The sequence below is a fragment of the Falco cherrug genome, chromosome 5, assembly GCF_023634085.1.
Source record: "Falco cherrug isolate bFalChe1 chromosome 5, bFalChe1.pri, whole genome shotgun sequence".
NCBI lineage: Eukaryota > Metazoa > Chordata > Aves > Falconiformes > Falconidae > Falco > Falco cherrug.
Window position 1 is genome coordinate 23,179,996 of NC_073701.1, and position 12,672 is coordinate 23,192,667.

Genomic DNA, 12,672 nt, shown 5'->3' on the forward strand with positions numbered 1-12,672 from the left:
TGATGCTGGAAGGCCCATGAGGAACAGCTATGCTGTCTTTAAACGCTTCCATGCTGAGAGGGCTGCAACCAGTGCCCCGTCTCACGTGGAAGATTTAATAAACAGCAAACAGCGAGTGCCATTTTGGGTCCAATATGGATTCGGACCACTGCACATGAGCTCAAAAGGCTTCCCATTCCCCTAACCGCCCCCGAGAGCTGCCACAACCTGTGCTGCTTTAGCATTAAAGCAGCACAAAGGGAAAACACATAGGTTACACCAGCTCCTTCCTCATAGCAGCACCACTATGCAGGCTTTACTGAAGGGCCATCACCCTTTTCAAAGCAGAGGAGTTTCGGGGGAAACAGACTATCTGTGCCCCAGACCACATGGTGTTTCGGGGAGGGAGGCAGGCTTTCCAGCACACCTGGGCTGCAGAAAAACCCACAGCCCACCAGGGACTTGGGGGGAAAAGCAGTGACACCATCTCATTTCCACAACTGTGTTGTTCATAGGCAGACAGCTGCGTTTAGGAGGGGAAATGATCCCAATTAGCTTTCCAGGTGCTCTCTTGTAAATGGATTTCAGGTGGTACAACCGTGTCTGACTGCAGTCCAGGGCTTTGTCTCTCTGAAAAAAGCCCTCTGTGTTTCCCTCCCACCCCCGTCTGCTCCCCCTTTACAAAGGAAAAGGGAGACCATCCAGGAGACAAGAAAACACACATACAGCAAGGATGATTGCTATTTTAAGAATGTACTTTATACAAAATAACCAATTCATATGGAAATAAAATCTACAGACCTCCAAGGATCAAGCTTTTAAAAAAGTTCTTTAAAAAAATTACCCAACACACAGTATTAAACTAACTATTGAGGTAACTGTCGCTCTTGGGGAACAAAGGTAATCAGCAGACCAAGACAAAATATACACAATATAAAAATAAATAGCATTCCCCTTTCCAGTATTGACCAGGAAAGTTCACACAACTTTGCAGCAGCAGGAGAGAGAAGAGGATCCCTGACACTGTGCTCTACGGGATGGGGAGGGAGGCGGGAGTGAGACAGCAGCCGATGGAGAGGTGCAGCACCTGAGCCTCTGCTGGGGAGAGCAATTCCAGCATGAACTCCTTCTTGCACTGAGAAATTCAGGCTATCAAATCCAACTTTTCCTAAACAGCATGAGCATCTATCCAGCTCAGTTTCTAACCAAGCCAAAGGTGAGCAGAACCAGCCCTCAAGCATTACGTTCCACCACTCAGCAAAACACCCCAGTGCAGAGCCCCATGCAGGTCAGATTCCCCCCACAGAGGGATGCAGGCAGGAGTTATTTTCACAGCTTGGTGTGGGAGGTCTCTGATGCAGCATCAGCTCACCCTCCCATTGCCCTGGGACAGTTGCAAGCAGTTGACAAGGGCCAGGCTTTTGCCCCTGTGGCTGCTAACACCCTCCCCACCCAACAACAAAAAACACAGCAACATAAGAACAACCTCACCCAAAAAGAGAAAGGCCCCCGTTTTCTCCTTGTGCCCCCGACAGACAGATTACATTCTTTACAAACTTACAATAACACAAAAAACCCCCCAATGTCACCCAACTTCAGAAAAATGGATGTAGTGGCGTAGGCTCTCCCGCTACCTCCCCTATCAACACCAAGTGAAGCAGCAGCAGGTTGCTCTTCTCCCTCAGAGGCATTAAATCAGTGGCCCACCCACCCCTTGCTCCGTAGCAGCCATAGGCACCCCTCTTCCCTGTGCTCTGCTTTGCGGACAAGCCTCAACTTCACCACTTGCTCCCTTTCCTTTCTACCTTCCCAAACACAGAAGCAGCAACCAGCTCTCTCCTGGCTACCTAAATCAACCCAACGGTCACTGGGAAAGCAGGAACATGGTGCACATAAAATGCAGGGCCACAGAAAGCACCTTGCTTCCCACTCAAACTGTGAAGCCCCCCAGCGTGTTTCATAGCCATCCGCTCCCTGAAACAATGTGGGAAGGTCAGCGTTACACCGCTGCATGTTATTGCTCAGAAGAAATCAGGCAGCAGTGTTCATTGATCTATCAAGGGAGAGAAGCAACAGTTTTCACGATTATAGACAGTATGTATTTTTAACCTAAGCCCTCTTGGAGGTAGACATGCCAAGATCACGTGCGGGAACCCTGCACAGGGTCCAGGAGCAAATCCTTGTGCTGGCAGAGGGACAGACACCACCATGCCAGGGTGGCAAACACGAGGGGCACACGAGAGAATGCTAGTGAGCCACTGAGGACACCTTAATTCCATGGGGAGATTAAATATGTACACCCCACCTGCTTTCTATATGCATGTACAGAGAAGTCAGCTGGCAAATCCAACCTTCTGCCCCTTTTTTGCGTGGGCAGTGAGCTTTCATCTCTGCACTTGACAGCAACCGACTGCAGCAAAGTGAGCAGAGGGAAAGAAACTTGAAAGCTAGGAAGCAAGGAGAGGGGAAGTATCAGTATGTGACACAAAAGGGGATCAGAGGACTTGCCAGACTAAAAGCTGAGGCCCTTTCAGAAAGGGAGATCGCTCCTCTGATGTACTCCACAGTGTCTGAGTGCACTAGGTGGCTGCTTGCCTCTTGCTGATTTGAAGGCCATCTGGTCTAACTCTGTCCACAGCAAGGGAACTCTGCCCACACAGAGTCAGTTCCACTTTTATTTAGAAGATATTCCACTACCCTTCTGCTAGTGAACCGAGTGTTTTCAACTAAAAGGGGCAAAGAATGGAGGGACTTGCTAGAGTTGGTGAAAATGACAATTAATCCTCAGCCCTAATTAATGCTTCGATCCCTCTTCCACTGGTGGATGTAGCTCTTGCTCTCTCCTGGATGCACTGTCCACTTTGACCTCTACATTTCAAAAAGAGGAAGACCCTTGCCAAAAGAAATCTAGGCCACTGCTGCAAATTAAGGAAAAAAAACCCCTCAGTCAATGCAAGGCCAGCAGTGTTAAAACTACAAAACGTTCCATGGTCTCTCAAATCCTGCATGCGAGCTGAGGCAGGACAGCAGCCAAAAAGGGAATGGCACCACACAGCTCTCTACATCTGCGCTTTGAAGGTACGCTTGGATGCTACTATCTAGTTTCAAATACATAAAACCCTGTCCTGAATTTCCTTGCCTAGGGGTGGACCAAGCCTTGCTCTTGTCATCCCAGGAGCTCCTATTTGGAGACAGCTGGAAATGGGTCCCTCCCCAGCTCTTTTTCAGAGAGGGACGTGGGCAGTGGAGAGTGAAAACCAGAATGCGTAGTTCATTATGTGCTGGTTAAAAGTGTTTTCCTTCCGCATGGGCGGCAGGGGTCCTGCCAAGCCCGAATATGCTTTACCCTCATCTGTACGTTAAACAGGTACAGATGGGGAAAGGCTGGAAGGTCAACCTTTGAGATGCTTTCTTGGTTACAATAAGCACATGCTCTTAAAGCTTGTCACATGGCCTGCAGCTGCAACCCTACTTTCACAGCCTGCTATCTCAATCTCAGCCTTACAGAAAGGCTACGGTACTCACACACCTGCTCTTCAACCACCAGTGCTGGACTTCAAGCAAAACAGGAATTCTGCAAGAGCAAACTCCTCTACCACCAATGCACCGCAGTAAAAACTTTTAAAGGGGTTACTCTAATTAAGTGCAGACCAAGCTGCGCAGTTGCTTTGCAGTGAGGGGAAACCTGGAGCAACCACACCATCACAAATTCCCGTTTGTCTTCTCCAAGCCACCCCTTGCAATGGCACTTCTCTGCCACACAGTTCAGCACCTTCTCCAAAATTCCACAATGCATACAGCAACACCATCTCCTCAGAAAAGGAAAGCAGAGCAAAGCCATCAAGAACAAAGCAACAGCCCTGGCTGAACACAGAGATGCACAGAAGACCAACAGAGATCAGTAGAGGAAATAAACGAAGGTTGTTTTCTAATTATACTTTCATTTTAAATGGAGAAGTGTTGGAGTGAGAAGCTGCAGGAGAACTGCCTCAGTCAGCAGAATGAAAGACAGTCTCTGTGACTAGCTTTCAGATAAGACATCAAGAAGCTGATAGCTCTCCAAGACCCCGAGAAACCACACTTACAAAAATATACACAGGAGATTTGTTTGAAAAAGTCTGCATGGGAAAGGCATTTGGCAGACAAGAAAATCAGAAGCCATTCCAAGAAAAGTGTCTCCATGTACTTTAAAGTCACAAATCAAACCAGTTGGGCCTTGAAGCTGCAATTTTGTCCTCCTCATTGCAGGCTGGTGCCCTGGATTGCTACCGAGTGGTTTGTTGGGTCACACCATGGAATTTATAGACGGCAAACTTCTGCTAGAAACAGCTAAAATCACTGTGAAGTCTCAGTGACTGGCCTTCCCAAAATACTTAGTAGAATTGCCAGGGTCTGTAGTACTTGAGATGCTCAAAGCTTAAAGAGTCCTATGGGAAGTTTATACAGTGGCATTTATAATGGCAATTGAACACCTCGGGAACTTGGGAACACCATGTATCACTTGCAAAGGAGGCGGTGGAGGGGAGAGCAAAAGGCTAAAAGCCAGAGTAGTGTACAAAACTCTTCTGAGAATCTTGGAAGTTTTTGGCATGCTCAAGCATGGTCAGCATATTTTTTTATATATATATATATATACACACACAATATATATATATTGTCTTGTCTAACATGAAATCCGTAATTACAGCAAAACACATCCTCCGTATGGAAAAAGTAATAGCTACAGGAAACTTTGCAAAGTCACTAGCTCAGGAAGCTTTCTGAAAAAGGACCAACTGGTAATATATTACACAACAACAACGCTGGAGGTTGAGAAAGAGGGCTTCCAACCAGAGTCTACAATTTCTCTGTGTTGTGTTAAATATCATTTAAGATAGCGATACAAGTATGGCACTCAAAACCCAGGATATTTTATAATGCAGCCACATTTCTCCTGCACTGCATGCCAACCCATGCCAAAAAAGTACCACTGCCTCCATAAAGACCTGCCATTTTACGTTCTTCTGAATCCCTCCTTAAACCTGCCTCTTTCACAATATCTACAAAGCAGCCTTGTGCAGCAAGGGTTGGGAAACCATAAACTAGAAAGCTCACATCTTCTGCTCCTCCCCAGACATTCCCACTGGTGCTCCACTCCCATCAATCCGCCCCCAGCTCTGTGCCCTCTGCGGGGTGCCAATTTTCTGTGATTTGCTCAGATTGTACCTAGCAAGATAGAGCTCCGATTCTCGGGGGGCATTCCTAGATATCATTATAAGAGAAAAAAAAACCCAAACCCCAGACACTTATGAACAAAGCATTTGAAAGTCTGGAAACTCCAAACTGAGATTCCACAAGCAGCTCTCCCTCTTAGTGTGTCCTGTCCCCAGAACAGCCCTATCCCTGTAGCCTAGCCATAGTTCCCCCTACGCTATATTAGTACTTTTCTAACATAAACCACGTGTTGTCACAACAGCAGCTTGTTAGTCATTTTAATAAGAATTACTGACTACGCCAAAAGCCATTTACCTTGAAACCCTCCCAGGAGGGGTCAGCTTCACTATGCTGTTTCATCTTCCATCCTCAAGTCAAATCTTTCTCTCAGATTTGCATTATGTCAGGTAAGGGATAATATCTTCATGTCGCACACCTCATATAGGATCCTCAGGGTTTCTGTCACCGTCTAACATTCCACTACACTCTCCAGGCAGATACAAGCAATTCTTGCCTTTCTTATTTGTCCTCTGCTTTGATCTGGGCTTGGTACTCATCCAGATACCATGACCACTAGGACCATGTTTTCAGTGCCAGTTACAGGTGAAGGCTAAGAGTGCTTCAGCTTGGTTAGGGTTTTTTTATGGCTTCTAAAACCTCCTGTTCTACAAATGAGCTGAATTAAAGGTATTTAATTACAAATATTTGGGTAACGTCTGTGATGCAGAAGACACAGGGTGAAGTATGACAGAGGTTGGCTGCAGAATCTACAATCACATTTCCAGGATTTCTAATACTTTGCTACAAGTTACATTTTACAGTTCCTCTATTTTTAAATGTGGTATTTCAAATTGTTTTTATATCTACAATGAACTAAATGCTTTACAAAAAGAAGCAACAATGTTTTCATTTGTTGCAGGTTTATTGTCTTGAAGAGCAGTTATACTTGCAGAGTTTTTCATAAATACCTACTGCTCCTTCAGTACCTCCATTCAGTGAAGGATATAGACCTGCATTTCGGAGCAGCTGGGGCACCTCTGAACACCCACTGCCAGTTAATGAGCCAACAGCAAACCCTCAGATGTGGGACAAATTTGGATGAGCCATAGCATGATGTTCTGGGCTGGGGAAAGCAATTATCTGCTTCCGAGTCCAAGGACAGCCTTCAGGATCATCTATTCCAGTTTATACCAATCCACCAGTGACAATTGCTCCCTGGCAGATGAATACAAATGGAAAAAAAAACCAACCCCAAACCCACCAAGAAAAATCTCCCTTTCATAATGTAATGACATCTATAGATAGACATTGTAAGTAACTCCCATTATTTTGAAGTCTTCCTGCTTTGCAAAGAAGCCAATCAAAGAAGCAAAGGGACAGCAGCCAGCTGTCCCAGGCAACTCACTGGACTAAGCAGACAGCAGCTATAGTTCACAGGCTAGTTGCAGCAGTGGGTAAAAAGAACTGTGATTATAAGCATGCTTGTGGGAATAGCACGAAGAAGTTTAACTCCTGTTAGGCTTGGAAAACAGCTTGGCCTGACTCAGCTCATCAGAGGCTAAAGTACTGCAGCAACAGTGCAGTGAGACTCATTTGTACGTGGGCACTAACGTGGCAGTCCTTTCTTATTCCAACTATTTCAGGAAAGAATATTTCTCACCTTTTAGGCTTTTTGTGCTTCCAAAAGCTTAGTACAGAAGGAGTAATAGTTCAGTCAGATGCTACCTGCCATTTGCTCAAATGGCTTTGCCAGCACAGTATATCTACACAGCAGGACAAAGGTGGTGCAGTTGTGCATGCTAGTGCAATTCAGCTAAAAATACGGGTGATGACACCATCCAAGACAATGAAGCAGCCAGAAAAATTCTCCAGAAACTTGGAGACAAAGACCCTCTCCTAGCTGGCACCACAGACTAAAGGGCATGCTGCTCTGTCCTCACTTCTGCTGCCACTTGTGCTCTTGCTAGCACAGTTTGTCCAACAGATTGGCACATCCTCCTTCTAACCACACCGCTGTCCCCCGCAGTGCAACCAGCAGCCTGCCCAGCAGGGCTACGGTCCCAGTAGATCTTGCTGCCCTGTCTTGTAGCGTAGCAACTCCCCTTTCACCCCAGCTTCCCCAAGAATAATCAACTGTGTGTGTTTGTTAGCTTTTAAGATGTGAATAAATGCAGATGAGATTCCTACTAAACTCATTTGCCAAACCTACACTTGAACACCAGCGGCTGATAAAGCACTGGCATGCAGGGGTTTCCCAGTGCAGTATTGCAGCTGGTGAGGACAGCCCCTGCAGACTGCACACAGCCTCTGAGGGAAGATGCCACTAGCTCTGTAGAACCTGCTGCTACATTATCAATGATGACAAAGTCAAACCAACTCAACTTGGGCATGCAGACCTCTCATCCCTCTATCCCTGAGCCATGACACCTCAACATCTGATTTTGAATCAGTGCTTTCTGATTCACCTGCAACTTGCAAACACCAAATGCAACTCCAGAGGCCAACAAACAGCTCACACTGCAGTAAACCAACCATTCCCACAAAGCAGCCTCATGGTCCTCCCTCCACAGGAACAAAAGTGGTCAGGAACCCCAGGGTACTTTCTACTTTGCTGCTGCTAAGAAGTGAATATAGCCAAGGGTCAGAGAAAGAATGGTGGGGACTTGCCCCTCCTGCTTGGGCAGCAGGGCAGTACAGATTTGCACAGTATTTGTTCTACTGGATAGGTGCTGCTCTACCCCCAGCTGCACCGGTTTCACTGAAAGAAGTCTAAGATGTCCAGTTACGCCACTTTCTGTTTTCTAGAGCATACATTTCTCCTATCAGAAAGGCAGGGAGAAGGGTACTATACTAGCAGAAGGGACAATGCCATGAATGTCCTGTCCTGGTTTCAATTCCTGGTCCTGGTTTCCTTGTTCCCCCATGATGACAGGAGCTGGAAGTGCACTCAGGCCCTGGATCCAGAGGGGTGGAGTTGGGGGTGAGAGGGGAAGGAGGAAGAAGACAAGAGAAAGAGGACACATTATGCTCCTGAGCAGTTCCTGCAATTAAGTCAACCAACTGTTGGGTCGTGTCTTGGTTGCAGAGGACAGGAAGGAGGACAGCAAGTCATCCACCACACATTCCCTCACCTCTCCCTGCTCCCCGCAAACTCTAACCCTATCCTGAAAGATTTCAGTGTGATATGATTGTAAACAGTTAAGGATTCCTCCAGTGCTAAGCCCACTACAAGCTGGGCCCACCCCCTCCCCCATTATGTACAATACATTCACCAACAACAGAAATTTATTTAAAAAGGCAACAGGTTAAATTCTGTAAACTGGATCCAGCTCCAAAACACACACGTTAATACTACAAGTAAAATTCCATCATCGTCCTCTTCCACCCTGAAAAATATACCTGAGTTTAGCAGTCAATGAAAGTTTCCGCCCCCACCCCCGCCCTCCCCACCCCAAAAAATCCCTCAAACCCTGAATGAGACGCAGTCTCCGGTCACAGAAAGCCACTAGTTTGCGATGCTCGCCCTGTGACGGCGAGCCAGCTGCTTGGCTGGCTGGGGCCCAGCACCGCTCCAGGTTTCCAACACAAAAGCCGTTGCGGCACCATGTTCCACGGACCCAGGAAGCTACATGCTGCTTGGGCGAGGGGAGGGTGGGAGGAAGGCCTGCACCTCCTCCCCCTTGTCCAAATCACGCGTGGCTTTCATCTTTGTGAGGTCCTTCCTTCCTCGGACTAGCTCTGGAAGAGGAAGAACAAGAGTTGGAGGCTTTAACTGGCAGCTTTAGAAAGTAACAACCTCATGATTGCATGCAACCAGTTCAAAGCTAGCACTATCAGTCCACCTAGGACATGTTTTACAGTCAGCTAAGGCTATAGAGACATCCCCAATGCCTCTGCACAGCAGCAGTTCACTTCCCAGCTTCCTCCGGTGCTTCCCACTCTCATCAAACACTCCACCCCTTTAACCAGTGGGAAAAGACAGACTCGCATTTCAACTCTGCCCTCTCTAGCAGCCCTTACTTGATCCAGAGGCAATGCTGATGGTTTTTGTGACGTCAAATCTTCCCGGGACATGGTTGCTGTAGGCATCTTCGGGAAAGGAACTTGAGCCTGATGCATTTGCATTCTGGAGCCAGGTTGAATGGAGAGAGTTTTAGCACATGAATATCAAGAGCAAATCCCGTCTACTTTGTTGAATGCATACATACAACATTCATATACAAGCATGCATCTCATGTATTCCTCTTCCCGGCTTCCCTCCAAAACACAGCCTTTAATCCATGCCACTTCCCCCAGTGGCTCAGCTGTAAGCCAAGCTCCCTGAATACTAGAAGAAGGACTGTCATGCTGGAACTATGACAAAACAGTAACAGTTGAAGCACATTTATAAAATCTAAACAGGCAATTTTTTGAGTACCAGGATTTTCTACTCAGGAATAAAATGTGATATGCACAGTCCCAGTGAGAAGTAATTTTCTGTTAGGGAAATATCAGACAGAGAGGAAGGGCAAAGCAAGAGCAAAGGGAAAACAGGGCAATGTTAAAGTAAAGGAGTTCATAACAAGAGGCTAACTTCCACTTTTAGTTAGCTATTATGCCTCGCTACGAGAAAGAGGCAATAAAATACTTGCAAAGAAAATGGCAAGAGTCCGTCTGATTAAGAGATGCACAACCCTGGATGACACATTAACAAAACACCGTCAGATAAAACAAAGCTCTGGTGTGGGGGTGGATGGGGCAGGCTGTTGGTCTCCAGGATAGTGATTGCTACTTGTTTTAAGAAGCTGCAAGGAGACTCCCTCCAGCTTGAGGGACCTCTTACTCCAAGCGTCCTAAGAGTCACCTGTTAGCCTTCCAATTCACTTGCCATCTCCCCTGACTTCAAGCCATATACTTTCAAGGATATCCAACACTTATCATCACCCCCCTCCCTCCTTGCCTTCTTGCAGAAAACACAATCTTACCCCGAGGGTCTATACAAGTCCTGGGGTGGCCCCGCCATGCCACCTCCACTGCCTCTCTGCTCCATCAACAAGGCCTGAAAGTGACCTACGTTCTCCTCTCGGCAGCGGTACAGGGGTCCCTCCTGAGAGAGGCCGTTGGCCTGGCTGGGGGCTGGATGATGAGACAAGTGAGCATTCATGGGCGATCCATACGTCCTGGGCTGGAAATGACTGGCAGGATGGCGGGATGCATAAGGAGAGCCAGTCTGTAGCATGACCCCGTGGGGAGGGAAGGCTGATGGGCCGAATCCCATCCCCGAACCCAGGTGTGGTGGAGGAGCTCCGTAGAGGAACTCCCCTGCTGCCACCGAGCTTTGCCTCTTCGTGGCCGCGTTGTGGTTGTCCAAATCAAGAAACTCTTTGGGACTCTCTGGTCTTTCCTGGGACTCCTCGGACTTCTCATCTTCAGGCCCCAGATCCTGCCCATCACTTGGAGAAACCTCTTTGGCACTCGCTATGTCCATGCGGTTGGGAGAGGCCAGGGCGGCGCTCAGTGCCTCACAGCCCTGCAAGCCGCTGGCAGACCCCCGGTCCGGGAAAGGGGGTCTGGCCAGGGGTGGGTGGGCGGTGGGGTGCCCACTGGGACTGGCCTGGGGGTGAAGAGGCCTCTGCCAGTCCGAGTAGCCCTGTGGACAGGCATAGTAGGGTGGTCGCTGGTAGTGGTGGTAGGAAGGCTGAGGTTGCGGCTGGTAGGGGTAGGGCATGCCCTGGGGGGGCCGATAGCGCGGGAAGACACCAGGGTGGGCGCCGCTTGGCTGGAAGCCCCGTGGGGGGAAATGCTGGGGGTGGGAGGCAGGAGGAGGCGGCTTCCCCCCCATCACAGGGCCGAACCCCTGCAGGCCTGGGTTGATGTGGTACCGCCCAGCTGAATTCGGGTATTCCAGACCGGGCATGTAGAGTGGGTGGTGGAACTGGTTGGGGGTGGCCCCCATGGAGCTGGCATCCACGCCGGGGAGGCCAGTGCCCTGCCCCATGCAAGGCACAGCTGCTTCGGGCACAGCCTTCCCACTGCTGCAGAGGGGCTTCTCCAGAAGGTTGGCGGCTAGCCCCTTCCCCTCGGTGGTGGCCACTGGCCCCTCACCTGCTGCCCCATTCTCAGGCAGGGGACCCCCTCTCTCGGAGGTAGGAACCAGGTCCCTCATGCAGCCCGGGCCGCCAGTGTAGCCACTCTCCACCGGCCACGCGCCTTTGCCCTGCCCTGCCTTCATGTCACCCTTCACGCTGGAGCTGTCCCCCTCCCCGTCCAGGGGCAAGGCGCGCCTGGTGCACTCCATGGGCAGCGGGGGCTTGGGATGAGGTAGGATTTTGGCATAGGCCCCGTCGGGAATACCAATGCACTGAGCCTTCTCGTCTACGCCTGCTGGTGGCTCCACTGGAAAGAGATTGGGAAAAAGTTACATACTGGTCTAATTTTGGGAACTGGCCCTCCCTGCCCAACACGTACACATACCCACTGATGCTGACCCAAAGCACATGTGCCAAAGGGTAATTCCTGCCAGCTTAACCAGGGCTATCAAAGTAGCCACTCAACATCTGCTGCTGCTGGGCAGACCTGCCCAACAAGCACCTAACACCTGGACTGAGGAAGCATCCCACTGTTGTGCAAATGGAAGAGAAAAATCAGTGACTTTCTAAAGCCATGAAGGCCCTTTCGTTATAAGTACTCCAAAGCCTAAAATATCCCATTCCCCTACTCAAACCTCTCTACAGGACGGTTTGATTGTGGCACCAGGACAACTGCTCTTCTGGGGGGCTGCAGTCTCCTTCCCACACCCATCACAGTCTTCCCTTCAGAGACCTTTAGCAATTCCAAAGTGCATCTTTGAAACGTCAGGTGGCTTTTAGTAGCTGCTTCTTTTAAAAGAGCTCTTTTAAAAACTACCCATGAGGTTGCACCTCTCTCGGAAATATGGCACACGTGGACTGAACCCTCAAGATACAGGCACACTGTTGATTGCAAGCCACCAATAAATCACATCTCCGCTGGAGTAACACTGCATATGTGGGTTTAGTCTCACACATGGGTGTGCAGAGGCTGCCTAATGAAGAGGCAGAGTTGGGGAATACCACAGTGGAGTCCACATGACAGCAAAATAAGAAGTCAGGGTAACGGCAGCTTGATTTTGGGCTTTGTTGCCCCTCCTGGTTCACAAACTCCACTTGCCCACAGCTCGGGCAGAAGCACTACCACATACTGAGATGCTGTGGAGCCTATTGCAGTCAGATTTTAACCAACTGTGATTTGGAGATGTAGCTACTTGGCCCTGCAATCACTCAACATCCTCCCCCAGTCTCTGTTCTATATCCAGCACAGTTAAATGATGACGACTTTTAAGCAATGTCACACAAGGAAAGAGTTTCCTCTTAGTGCAAGGCACACGAGGGATCGATAAAAGATGCAAGGGTTTTGATCTCTAGTTTACCAGCTAGAATTAATGAAAAAAAATATTTTTTTGATCTCTGGGTTTTTTTGATCTCTACTTTAGGTTTGTTTTAT

General features: G+C 48.6%; 1 protein-coding gene across 3 annotated transcripts in view; it reads right to left on the bottom strand.

Annotated features, from left to right (window-relative positions):
• Positions 1 to 716: 716 nt before the first annotated feature.
• The window catches only part of LOC102054055 (chromatin remodeling regulator CECR2), a 102,603-nt gene continuing 90,647 nt past the window's right edge, over positions 717 to 12,672 (bottom strand). For all 3 annotated transcript variants that reach the window (XM_055711776.1, XM_055711774.1, XM_014281247.3), the window contains 3 exons: positions 10,137 to 11,547; positions 9,193 to 9,298; positions 717 to 8,910 (listed from right to left, as the gene is read on the bottom strand). In XM_055711776.1, coding sequence (XP_055567751.1) covers positions 8,905 to 8,910; positions 9,193 to 9,298; positions 10,137 to 11,547 — 1,523 coding nt within the window. In that variant the 3' untranslated portion in view covers positions 717 to 8,904. The remainder of the gene's footprint in view (positions 8,911 to 9,192; positions 9,299 to 10,136; positions 11,548 to 12,672) is intronic.